Source organism: Apis laboriosa, unplaced genomic scaffold (assembly GCF_014066325.1).
Source record: "Apis laboriosa isolate Shangri-la unplaced genomic scaffold, ASM1406632v1 scaffold170_cov151, whole genome shotgun sequence".
NCBI lineage: Eukaryota > Metazoa > Arthropoda > Insecta > Hymenoptera > Apidae > Apis > Apis laboriosa.
In genome coordinates, this window is record NW_025222134.1 from 236,379 (window position 1) to 249,613 (window position 13,235).

General features: G+C 23.6%; 2 protein-coding genes across 5 annotated transcripts in view; both read right to left on the minus strand.

Moving 5' to 3' along the window:
• The window catches only part of LOC122711534 (low-density lipoprotein receptor-related protein 2), a 34,249-nt gene extending 28,853 nt beyond the window's left edge, over nt 1-5,396 (minus strand). For both annotated transcript variants that reach the window (XM_043930388.1, XM_043930389.1), the window contains exon 1: nt 4,833-5,396. In XM_043930388.1, the coding sequence (XP_043786323.1) occupies nt 4,833-4,989 (157 nt within the window). In that variant the 5' untranslated portion in view covers nt 4,990-5,396. The remainder of the gene's footprint in view (nt 1-4,832) is intronic.
• A 3,310-nt stretch (nt 5,397-8,706) lies between these two features.
• On the minus strand, nt 8,707-13,118 carry LOC122711562 (aftiphilin). Of its 3 annotated transcripts, XM_043930449.1 has the most exons (8): nt 12,957-13,118; nt 12,388-12,504; nt 11,139-12,328; nt 10,832-11,044; nt 10,619-10,765; nt 10,293-10,353; nt 9,975-10,103; nt 8,707-9,832 (listed from the first exon to the last, which is right to left on the minus strand). In XM_043930449.1, exons 2-8 carry the CDS (start codon nt 12,488-12,490, stop codon nt 9,264-9,266), a joined length of 2,412 nt encoding a protein of 803 aa, XP_043786384.1. In that variant the 5' UTR covers nt 12,491-12,504; nt 12,957-13,118; the 3' UTR covers nt 8,707-9,263. The 3 variants fall into 3 exon arrangements, with proteins under 3 accessions (XP_043786384.1, XP_043786387.1, XP_043786385.1); XM_043930452.1 differs by lacking the exon at nt 9,975-10,103 and having other exon boundaries at nt 8,707-9,823; nt 12,957-13,117; XM_043930450.1 differs by lacking the exon at nt 9,975-10,103 and having other exon boundaries at nt 12,957-13,113.
• Between the last annotated feature and the right edge of the window lie 117 nt (nt 13,119-13,235).

Sequence of the window (13,235 nt, forward strand, 5' to 3'; positions counted from 1 at the left end):
TATAAAAATACCATTAAAATTAGAAAAATTTATTTAATTCACTTCTATAAGGAATTAAGTTCTTTAAGACTAATTACAAAAACTAATTAAAAATCAAAAACTAAAAAGAATTATTTAGGTAAAAAAATTTTGTATTAATAAAAGATATTTCATAGTTAGTAATTTATTAACTGACATGCATGTTATTTATATTTTATTATTAATCAGTTTTTGTTATTCGGGTAGATCCTTTTATACAATGATGTGCAGTTATTAGTACGAGGAAAAAAAAGTAGCACGAATCAGCGAGTCGATGAAATTCAAGAACCTTGCACTCGAGAGTTGACTGAGTTTGTAAGCTCTGATTCCTTCTTTCTTCTTCCAAAGAAGGAGAAAGTTCCTCTGTCATAGTCATGAAAAGAAATTATATATAACTATATATATATATATCTTACTTTAATAGTCGTAAGTTAAAAAGTCGTTAAAATCACAAATTGTCCGATAATTTGCAGATAAATCGTAAATTTTCATATACTATTAGTGATATATACATATAATAACAATAAATTATAATATCTTGAATTAGATAATTTCAAGCATCTAATAAAATTTTGAATTATTTGAAGTTTTGAATTAATAATTGAAGATATAATCATTAAAATTTTAGATACCGAAGTGAACTTAATTTTGAATATTATATTTCACATACTATAAATTCATTTATAGTCAATAATATATTGATTATAGATTACATTTGTGAGATTAATAATCAAGTTGTCTAATGTAATTATCCGAATTTTCATTATTAATAGTCAGATTTCATTATTATAGAATTCACGTTTAAAAATATAAATTTGAAAATCTACTTATTCAAATAATATCTTATATTTTACTTCTCAGCATGTAAAATTATACACGTTCTTCTCGTTGAAATATAATACAACGATCATTCAAAACAATAGGTATCGAGTTACTCGGATCCATAACTATATACTTGGATTTTTTTTCATATTTTTAACAGTTTTTTGGTAGTTTAGTGATCCCCTGACATAAGAACTACCTAGATAGAAAATACAATGATTTTACATATTATTATATAATATTTGTAAAACAAACATTTTTAATGTTAAAAATTATCAAGATTTTATATTAAACTGATAATTGAATCTTTAAAAATATTTAAATTTAATATATAATTAAAAATCTAATATTATAACAGATTTCTTTGTCAATCTTTAATTTCAATTATTTGCTTATAAAATATGATTTTCAGTTGATCTTAAATTTATCAGTTATTCCAGATTGTCTTTAACTTGTATTCATAATAATATATTTTTCCGATAAATAAATATTTAAATCGATATTTTTTTCTAATTTTAATATAAAATTACGATAAAATATTAGAAAAAAAACTTAAGACATCATATAAATATTATATATATTCGTATTTCATATTTTTTTAATTAATATAAGTACTATTATATTATAGAAATTTCTAAGATTTTTACTTTTATATATTTTAAATTTTATTGATAATATAATATAATTAACAATTAGAGATAATTATAGTCATTAGATAATACAAAGATGGAAAAAATATGCAAAAATGGAAATTTTAAATATTTGGCAGTTGGATTCTAATTATAAAAAGAAAAATTTTCATAAAATTTCGTAAAATAGAATTTAAAAGAAGCTCAAGAAATGGAAATTTTCGAGAATTCGGAGCATTCTTCTTCGTGTTTATTACAAGTTCGAAAAACCGGTTTTCCTCTCTTCGAGATTTAGACTCGTGTGGATAATACATTAAAAAATGCGCGTCAGTAGCCCTTGATCGTATCGATCGTTCTACTATTTAAGAATTTAACAAAATCTAATTAGATATAATTAATTTAACATGAAATTAACTATTAAAATTAATTATTGAAAATTAAAACAGAAAACCAAAAAAAAAAACACCGTAACGATAAAACATTCCATAAAACATTCTATTGTAAGATTTATAATTTTTGCATAAAATAATTACATGAAAATAAAAAAATTCGCATGAAACTACATACATCGTTTCATTCTCAAAAAAATGCTGATCGGTTTATACATAAAGCTATAAGAGGAACCGGTTTCGTAAAGATTGCGTGCCTCGTGATGTTTGTCTGTTTATTTCGTTTGCTATCGCGAACATCGCACTGTTATTCTTTTCGGAAAGATTAGAGAATAAGAAAATGCATCGAATTTAAGGATGCATTATGATTAATCAAATAATTATAATTATTCCAGAAATATTGCAAAAATGTAATTTCTTAGTTGATTTAGAAGTTTTAACATTTGATAAAATATTTATTAAAAAGAATAAAATTGCTTTACAAATATTTGCTCATTTTACGATCGTTTGCATATTCTTCAAGTCTCATGTGACCAAATGGCGCAATCATCTGAGTTAAATAGCTGATTTTTAATTGACAAAGCATAAACATGTGTAATTTTATCATTTTAAATATTTTTTAAAAAAATTCTTATAATTTTTAATAATTTAAAATTTTTCTATAATATAATTCGATTAGTTACATTGCATCTGTGCAGAAACAAAATCAGTAATTGGTTGATTGATTTCTCTATCCGGAAAGATCGACTTACATTTTATCTTTTAGAAAAGCCCATCTTTAAATCTTAAGGTCATTACTTATCTTTTTTTTTTTTTTATGTATCATTTAATATTCGCGTATAATAAAATATGTAAATTTTTTTTATAAAATTGATTTGAATATTCTCTTCATAAAACATGTTAATTCTATCATAAATTAATTCTAGAAATATATTCAAAATTTCTAAAAAAATTTACAAATTTTCTAACAAACTGATTTTAAATTTTTATTTTTACAATTTCTTTCTTTGGTTTATATGAAAATTATATAAAAAAAAAAAAAAAAAAAAAAAAAAAAAAAAAAAAAAAAAAAAAAAAAAAAAATAGAAAGAAATAAATGGCTTAAATAGATTTAATAATTTTTAAAATTCTATTGACTTTTATAAAAAGATTAGAATTACACAAATTACATACACTTCATAAAACAAAAGTTATAGCGGCAACTGATGTTAACGGTAAATTCAACTCAATTCGTTAAATGCATTCTCATGCGAGATGGGATTTTTAAAAAGTCGGACGTCCGAGGAAAAGCACATGCGATAAGTCGTACACCTAGCGGGGAGTAGAGAAAGCAGAGACTGGAGATGTTTCAATGCAAAAACGACCGCGATTTCAACACCATAGCGTTTATAACAGAACTAGAATTAGATCAAGAATAACTATTCTAACTATTCTAATAATTTTACTTGAAATTTCATTTAAAATTAGAAATTAAAAAAAAAAAAAAAATAGAATGTGTGCAAAATTTGTAAATATTTTTTATTTTTTAACAAAATTAAGTAGATAAAAATTATTAATAAAATTTAATCAAAATTATACTCTATTTCATGTTTAAATTTTAAATTTAAAGTTCTTCAAAATTTCAATTATAGTCAATTCAAGTTCACTTCAAAATTTTCATTATATAAAAATAATATTTATTAATATTATATTAATATATTACATAATTTATTTATTAATATTTCTATTCTATTAACTAAATCCAAGATCCCATCCTATTTAAGATCGATTAATAACATTAATAATCATGCATTTAATTTAATTATTAATGTAATAAACGATTTCTTTAATGCTTTAATTTTTTTCCAAATTTTTTTAATTGCCACGACTCAAATTTAACTTCATTTCATATTAATTTCTTTTAGAATAACGGTACTGCACAGAATTTAATTTTGTCTGTAACTGTACATATAATTTTTGAAAATAAGCAATAAGAAATGGGTTTCAATACCGAGAATATTAATGGCCTTGAAAGGGGTCATAAAAATAATTTTGAGGTCATGACGATTACGTCATCGCATAATTCTTTTACCATTCATATCATTCACAGTAAACAGTTCTTTCCACGATTTATCAATTGTTTATCATCCTTCGGAATATTTTTCATATAAAAAAAAAATGAAACAAATTATGACAAAAACATTAATCGAATATTTATTTTTTATGAATTATTAAAATATTATTTTTTTTTTTAATAAAATATTAATAAAGAAAAAAGAAATACATTTACAATTGATTGAATGTCAACTAAGAAGTTCTAAGAAGATAAGCTATTCAATCAGAATATACGATATCATACGATTCTCTAAATAGCAAAATATAAATTAAGTCACACATAAGAGAAGAAAAGAAGAAATTCAATTACTTCATATATGAAAGCAAACAGATTTCTATTCATCCAATGGAACAAAGGCGAGTGAGAGTGTGTATATATATTTGACTTTGTAGAATTCGTAATTAGTTAACATGAAAGTTCATAGAATAGTAACAAATAATGGAAACACAATTGTTCCATCTACTACACTTTAATCATTGGAAAAATAAAAAAAAATACAAAGCCAACAATGTCACTTCAATTATATTAACATTTTCTTAAAAATGTAATATAACATCATGAAAATACAATTTAATCAAAAATATTTTATTTTATATAAGTATTTTCAATAACTCAATTTTCCTATGTAAATCTGTTGAATATTGATGGTTCTAAAACGCGATATATCGAAAAATATTAATTTATAAAATAGCATATATATGCAATTGTAATAAATTATAATATGATATAAAATTTCGTATAAAATTATTCATGTATACAATATTTTATATAAAAATTGTAATATTAATAAATTTTCATCAAAAATAAATATTATCATTTTTTCTCTAACAATAAAAAATATAAAATAACTATTTAGAAAGAAAAAATTAATGCACTTACCCAATCTAAGGGCAGCAATCTGTACGACACCGGCTAGGATTAAAATCAACGGAAATCCATCAAAAAACGACAGATTTTTCTTCCTAAAAGTATTTCTGGAAGCGCATTTACCGAAGAAGAGCGTGCGTGGCCGGCATGGCCCCACAGCCACTGCCATCGCACTGTCCTTCTCACCGTACACTATACAATATTTCAATTTTTATTTTCACTATTCGACTAACACCACGATTTTTATAGTACACTGGTGACTAAGATCGAAACTGTAAGCTTCTGAATGCACTTTAATCGATATTAGAAAATAGCGTGTATGATATTTATTAAAAAACAAAAATGTTTGAAACGATGTATTAAAATAAAGTTTCTCTTTTACACGAGGATTAAAAATATTGATTTCAATAAATTTATTATGTCGGAAAAAATCTGTTACGCGTGCGTGCTCTTCTTGAAGTGAAAAGCAAGTACGGTTTTAAAAACTGAAAGAAAACGAAGAAAAAAAAAAAAAAGAATGCGAAAAAGCACGAATGTCTCTCGAATTCAATTCATGGCTCACACACAACATTTGTACGGTCGCGGTCAGCGAACAACTAACTCTAAGGCGCGCATATACCCTGAATAGTGGAATTCCGGCTCAAGACGGATGCTACTGCGCATGTCCAAAAAGGAATTCTAAGGACCACGTGTGGCAAATTCTCTACTAAAACAGTACAGTATTTGACTAGCGAATATCTGTGAACGCTGTGACATGGATATTTAATACAACATAAAAGTAATCATTATTAGAAATAATCAATTAGTAGTCATGTTAGATTGATTTTTTTTATATATTTAATAATAATTTTTTTTAAATTAAATATATCTATATTTTTTTTTATATATCCTAAAATAGAATTTTAAAAGATAAATTATTAATTACTATAGTAGTTTATTTTTAAATAAAATTTTCTTATAATAATTTTATCTTATTTCCAAAACTAAATAACATTAAAAAAAAAATTGTCTTTCTATTCTTTGAAAAGAAACAATGCAGAGAACAAAGGTAAACAGGAAAAATTTACCTGATTTCACATTTGTTTTAGAATTCTCCTAAGTTTTTTCTATTAATAGACTTGAAATATTCCAGATTTACATCTGCATTTATTTTTTCAATTCTTTTAAGTTAAAATATTTTAAAACTAAATAATTTTATCTGCTTATTATTCTTATAGTAAAACATTTTTAAAAATATTATATTAAAATTTCAAATATTTTTTAAATATTATAATATTAATTTATATTTTTCAATTAAATTTAAGTAATGATAAAATTATTTTTAAATTAAAAAATCATAAAAATCAAATAATATATAAAAATGTAATAATAATATCTAAAATAACTTTGTATTTATAAGTAAAAACGAAGATTAACTACATGACGGCAGAATTAATTGGGAGCGGCATGTGTTCGAGAGGGAAACCTGCAATTTGTCCTTACATATACTGTTTGTGAATGAATTTGTATGGCGTAAACTCGTGCCACCCGTGCCATTCGTGCCGTGGTGCTGTTTGAAAGAATGATACGTTGCCAATTCCATTTTCTTACAAATGTTTATTAGTTAAAGCAAATGTCAGAATACATGTTCAATTTTTCTTATTGTCTGCAGCATATAAATATCCGCATTCTTTTTTTAAATTGAATTTATATACTATTAATTTTTTATATAAAAATTACATATAAAAAATCATATCTCAATAAACTTTCATTCGACACTAAAATTTTTCAAAATTAGAATATATATTAATGTAAAATTAAATTTTCAATTAAAAATAAATAATTATTTTTGTCTTATTTAGTATCTTAACTTAATCTATTAATATAATTATAGCAACATCCTGTTTATTTTTTTTTTAAGATGAATATAATTTTTATAGGATTTAAATTATATTTAAATAATCTCTGAAATTGAGTTCATAAAAATTTATTTTTGGTAAAAACATGACATTTCTATTATGATGTAAGTATGTTCTTTCACCTGTTATTTTGCTGTTCATTGGTTGCAGACTTCGCCAGAGCAATACAATAAAAAGTCTCTCCTCTTCTCGCATTGATTCTCTTCCTCCATGTATATGGGCATACGAGTCGTGACCTTGTGGCATTTGGTACCTGTCCGTACCAGTTGGCGCATGACTACGTCTGACGTGTATAATAATGGACACAATTACAGTAATAAATTACTAATTTCCCTAAACTTCTCATTGAATGAAAAAGAAATCTGTATTTTTATTCCCTTGATTGTGTTCAATTCTATACAAATATCTATATAGGTTTGTGAATAAGTAATATATGAATATATACATATATGTATTTGCATTGAATTCAAGCAATAATTATAAACAAATATAATTACAAATATTAATTATAAATAAATCTAATAATAATAACTAATAAAAATAAATATTTTTTTTGACATGGTAGAAATAAAGATAATTATTTTCATATTTCATAAATTTAAAGATTAGTGTTCAATGATATAAATTTTTCTTTAATGTGACTTACTTATAGAATTTGTTCTTAGAATATTTTAAACAATACTATGATTTCATAATTATTAAAAAAAAAATATTATCTAAAGAAGGTTAATTGAAGAATGTAAAACAATATTAGATAATAACTGAAATAATATTTATAACAAATAAAGTAATCATAATATCTGTAATACAATATTAGAATACAACTAATAAAATTAATAACATTTTTATGTTTCTATACTTTAAATATATTATTTGCTTACTACCTTAGACATTTTAAATAATATTTTAATAAGATTATAAATAAAATATCTATCTATTATACATTGCTTTCTATAATCATTTTAATTTTTTTCAAACTTTTTATTGAAGATTAATTTTCTTCTTGTTCATAATAGAATATTTAATCGAGCTTAAAATTATTATATATGTTATAATAAGAACATTCAATCTACAAAAAATAATTATCAAATGTCAAAGGTATAAGCTTCCCCATTTGAGTTTCTCACAAATATTTTTATATTTACTTGTAATATCTTATTAATATTTGTTAAGTCACTTTCGAACGCCAAGTATTTTCCGACAATTCCCTTCGAATTATTATATTATCAATGCTAAATCTTAATTCGAATATTAAACATTCGAAATCACTGATTATCTACGATTGTGGTACGGTCAGTTTCAAATTTATTGAAAAAAAAAAATGTAATTATAAAAATAAGGTAATTGTTCAGTTAATTTTTATCTCTTCCTTTAATTATATTCGCAATTATTTTTTTTTTAGTAAAAAATATGTACGTTTTTACAGAATAAGAAAAGATATATAAGATATAACATAGAATTATTATTAATATGAAACATAAATATAATTAAAAAAAAATTATTTAAAAATTAAATTTATTTAATTATTTAAAAATATTTTTTTTTAACAATGAATCTTTTTTAATATAGTCGTATAAGATTAATTCATAATATATCAATCTGGCTGCACCACTAACTTACATATTTTTATGCCTGTTCACGGAACAGAGTCAATATGTATAAAAAATTAAGTACATTATATTTACGAACTTTACAAACATAAAATTAATTAATTAAAAAAATAAATTGTGTCAATAAACTATTTTTTAATTAGAAGAAACAAAATTAAAATAAAATCATTAGAAATAAAAATAAAAATGCAAAGTTTAATTATTAATTAATAGATTATAACATTCACAAATTAATTTTGTATAATAACGTGAATTTTTTTAATATTTAGAAATAATTAAAAATAGAAATGATTAAAAATATAAATAAAATTAAATATATTATAGTTGACTATATTACTTGATACTATTTTAAACTATAAATTGGTCCATATTTAAGAATAGAAAATAAGATTGAAAAATATCTATATCTGAGTTAAATGAAATAACAATTATCATAAGAAAAGTACATATCACATATTAAAAGTGATGTTTTCATTATTAATATTTGAAAGCGTCTGGAAATCTGAAAATTATTAAAAATTCCAATTTTACATCTTAAATGATAAAATATCATGACTCCATTTCGTGAACAAAATATATATGTAAGTACAAATTTTCTAGACATCTTATTATGCAAAAATGATAGAAAATTTGTATTATCTGTATTATGTTCTTATGAACAGGAAATAGATATTCACCATTTCGCATATATATTCTATATTGAATCTCTTTGTTTTCCTGAATAAAGAGTATAGAATACTTCATCAGTCGTGTTTTTTTTTTCTTTCTTCATGAGGAAATAGATTAGGATTAAAGATCGGCCCAAGCGTGGGTTTGAAAGGTTAACGGAACGTTTTTTTCTCCTTCATTTCTACATCTTATAATTTTGTCCACAGGACAAAAAGAGATCTATTGAATGTTCTGACCTTTCAAACTCGCGCTCAGACCGACGTTACTCAGCCAGGCATTTTACGATTTATAATACTCATTTCACAAGCAATCTGCTTATTTTCCCGATCAAGCATTAAAGTTCTAGCGCTGAGAAATGAAAGATCTGGTAAATGATTTAATACTCTTGCTGTTTCTGACTGAATCGGCATTACTCGACCAAATCTATCCATAACCACGTGTTCAGATCCAGATCTCTTATTCACAAACTTTCCGCGATAAATGTCTCCCAAAATTGATTTATCAGAAGATAAATATTGCTTATCATTTGATAGAAACTGTTTTTCAATTGGTACAAATTGTTTTTCAGACGCATACTGTTTCTCGATTGTTGATAGAAATTGCTTTTCCATTGATTGTTTCTCCAGTGGAATATTTCTTTGAATACTTTTTTGTTTATGTCCTACATCGAATTCAGTTTTTTTCTTCCATTCTGATGCACGAGGAGTTGGCAAAGGCTCGATCATTTTTGAAGATTGTGGACATTTTTGTAATTTTGCAATATCACTTTCCAAAGAATCTATCATTTCCACTTTTGATGTTGAATTGCACCGTTCCCGATTTATTTCTGGAATATCTGTCGTTTTATAAAACATTTTTTTTATGAAACATTTTCTTGATTTCAAATATAGAAGAATAATGACGATAAAGGCATGCAGTAAGAAAACTAATATTTCTAATTACAAGACACAGAATAAAAATACAAGCCTAAAACTTACGATGATTAATAGGATTCCTTGCACTACTCGGTCGACGATAGGATTCAGAATTGGTGGAGTTATGGGATGTTAATAGAGGATCAAAAGGACATAAAAAATCCAGAGGTAGAAGAGCAGATAACCCACCACCTAGATTATACGATTTATGAAAGAATATTCCCAGCAATTAGCACATAATAAATAAAATAATTGCAAAAGCGTACACATTAAAATATAATGATATAAGAGAAAATATGTAATAAAATATCTAATATTTAAATTTTTGATATCAAAAGTTGTAATATATTTATATAAACATAAATTGCCCAAAATACTTACTAGCTTCTAAAGGATTAACAAGCCCAGAACTATTCCAATCGAATTGAGCTGCAGGTACTTCCTAATGAAATTATATCATTATTAATTACTATTTAACTATATTATTGATACAGTATTTTTTAAATAAATTAAAAAAGATTACAACAAAAGATTACTCATAATTAACAGGGATAGAAAATTGAGATAGGAAAATTATGTTTAAATTGATATAATATAAAACTTCAATGATTGATATTTATAGTTTTGTGAAAATTGATTTCAAAAAATATTAATAGAAAATGTGCTCATTTATCCAAATACAAAAATTATTATATTTTGAAACTTACTTCTGAATTATTTGAAGCTGGAATTTTATTGGTATTTGACAAAGCAACTGGTTGAGGATCAATTATAGCTTTAATTGGTTCTAGTGGAGTAAAACCAAGATTTGCAGCAAATCTTGGAACATTGGGATTCCATCTCGGTCCAAATAACTATAAATATTTAAATTTAACATTCAATTGATTATGAATTAATATATGTAAATAAATGTTACTTACAATATTGCGAGAATCAATGCCAAGAGAATTCAAAAGTATATTATTACTGGAACTGTTTGCCCATTGATATGTCAAAGCATTTGTTTCCTCGACATTTTTTATACTTTCCCAAACTTTATCTGTCTTATTTATCAATGACTGTATTTCAATTTCACATTGTTCCAATTCCACAGAGAACATTGTAGTTATTATGTCTTCTATTTTATTAGCAGCCTAAAAAAAATTTATAATAATCTCTGATATTTAATTAGATGAAAAATAAAGAAAATAAAATAAAGAAAATAAAATGAAAAATGAAAAAACTCACACTTTTATTTTCTATTCGACAAATTGAGTCTCTTATATTGATTTGTGATTGCTCTATTATAGACTGTTCAAATGCTGTTTCAAAATCATTAAAATCTCCAAAATCATCATCATCATCTTTTATATCAGATACATTTGTTTGACCAAATTCTTTAAATTGTGTATGTTCAGAAAAATTGGTAAAATCACCAAAATCATCATCTTGAAGCGTTTCTTCTTTTTTTTCATTAATTTCTACAGTATTTTCTGAAAATTCCTGACTCATAGTAATAGAGGATTCCAATATAGAATCATATTTGAAGTTACCAAATTCTTCATTAGAACACTTAGAAATATCTGGCAGTGATGTAGAAGATAAAAAATCATTTTCAATTTTAATATCTTTATTTTGAGAAAAGTGAAGATCTTTAGCAATTTCATTTTCTATTTGATTACTCTGAGAAAACTCATTCTTTGAATCATCAAATTTTGAATTATTAACTTCAAATGTAAAATCATCTGTTTTGTTGGATATATTTATATTTTGTACACACTTATCTTCCAATATTGACTTTTCAATAATATTTTCCAAATTCAAATTTGAATCTTTTTTAATTTCTATATTAAAATCTTTATTTAAATTATTTACATTACTCAAAGTATCTTGGAATTTAAAGTAATCAGTTTTTGAAATAGATGTATCACTCTTAGAGATCCAATTTTTTGAAGCCACAAACTGTTCATAATTATAAAAATCATCATCTATTGATTGTATTATATCAGAAGCAATACTCGGATCTTCTAAATCTAAAGATAAAGGTTCTATATTTTCTAAATTATTGACAGAGGTTTCTTCTTCGCTTTCTCTAAAATTATTGCTTTCCTTAGATAAATTAATTCCATTAGAAACCTTTCTTTCTATAATAACTTCCTTATTATTATTGTTTACATTTTCCAAGTTTCTTTTACTATTATCTTCTATTATTTCATCAAAATTTTCAACTTCTGTTTTGAGTTTGATTTTATTTACAGTATCATTAATTTTTTCAAGTATTAGAAGATCTTCTGTAATTATTTGTTTTGGAATAATTGTTTGTGAATTTTTAGGATTTTCTGGAATACCATTTACTTTTGGTGAAGTATTTTGTGATGTTAAAGGTGTTTGAATTGGTGTAATAAGTTTATGTGGTGAATCTGATGATACAGATAACCCTATAATGTAAATATTAATACATAAGATAAAGATATTCTACAAGAAGTGTTATAATTACCATCTATGCCTCCAGTTGTAAAATCACCAAATTCATCTTCTTCAGAATCTCCAAAAGTATCTAAAGGAGGAGGTGTAGAACTAACTAGCGGAGGAAATGCCATTCTTCATTGGAATCCTTTTAAAAAAAAATTATTTATATTTGTATTATTTGTAAAAATTACAAATGATTTTTTTAATTTATGTAAAATATTTTTTAATGTAGTAATAATAATAAAATAAAATTTAAAATTCTTTTCTTTATTTCCATTCTCGAAATAAAAAAATTATAAATATTATTTTTTTTTAAATATAATTTAATTTTATTTTATTTTTTTTTAATAAAATTTAAAACTAAAGTATTTTTAAAAAAATATATAAAATTTATGTCTTTATAATGATAATATACATATGTCAAATTTAATTAGGTTAGGTATATGTCATTGACGAATGAGTTTATTAAATAAAATATTTTAAAGAAACATTGATCAAATTTAATTGTATACTTTATTTTATCATAATATTTAGGTCGGAAACAGAATCAATGAATATTTGAATCAAAATTAAAAATATGACTGAATATAGACTTACGAAAAAAATATCAGGTACGTGAAGCACCTTAAGAAATGACTTTATCTGTAGTTCGTCATCATTTCAATTTTATTAAAATCAATCTTTATATGTATGCAATCTTTATCTATATCAATCGTAACTCATTAGAACCGTAAGGTTCTCTCATACGAATCACGAGACATCAGTCGTATCACCTGTTCTGTACGAGTTGCATCTGCGCACCTGTTTGTGCTTGTCATCGCGCCTATTTTTAAAAAAATACAAATTTAGAACATTTTATTATCATAATTTAATAAT

Coding starts and splice junctions, on each gene's coding strand:
- LOC122711562 (XM_043930449.1), bottom strand. CDS start 12,490: ATGGCATTTCCTCCGCTAGTTAGTTCTACACCTCCTCCTTTAGATACT. Junction 11,045..11,138: donor GTCGAATAGAAAATAAAAGT/GTGAGTTTTTTC, acceptor AATTTTTTTTAG/GCTGCTAATAAAATAGAAGA. Junction 10,766..10,831: donor GCATTGATTCTCGCAATATT/GTAAGTAACATT, acceptor AAATATTTATAG/TTATTTGGACCGAGATGGAA.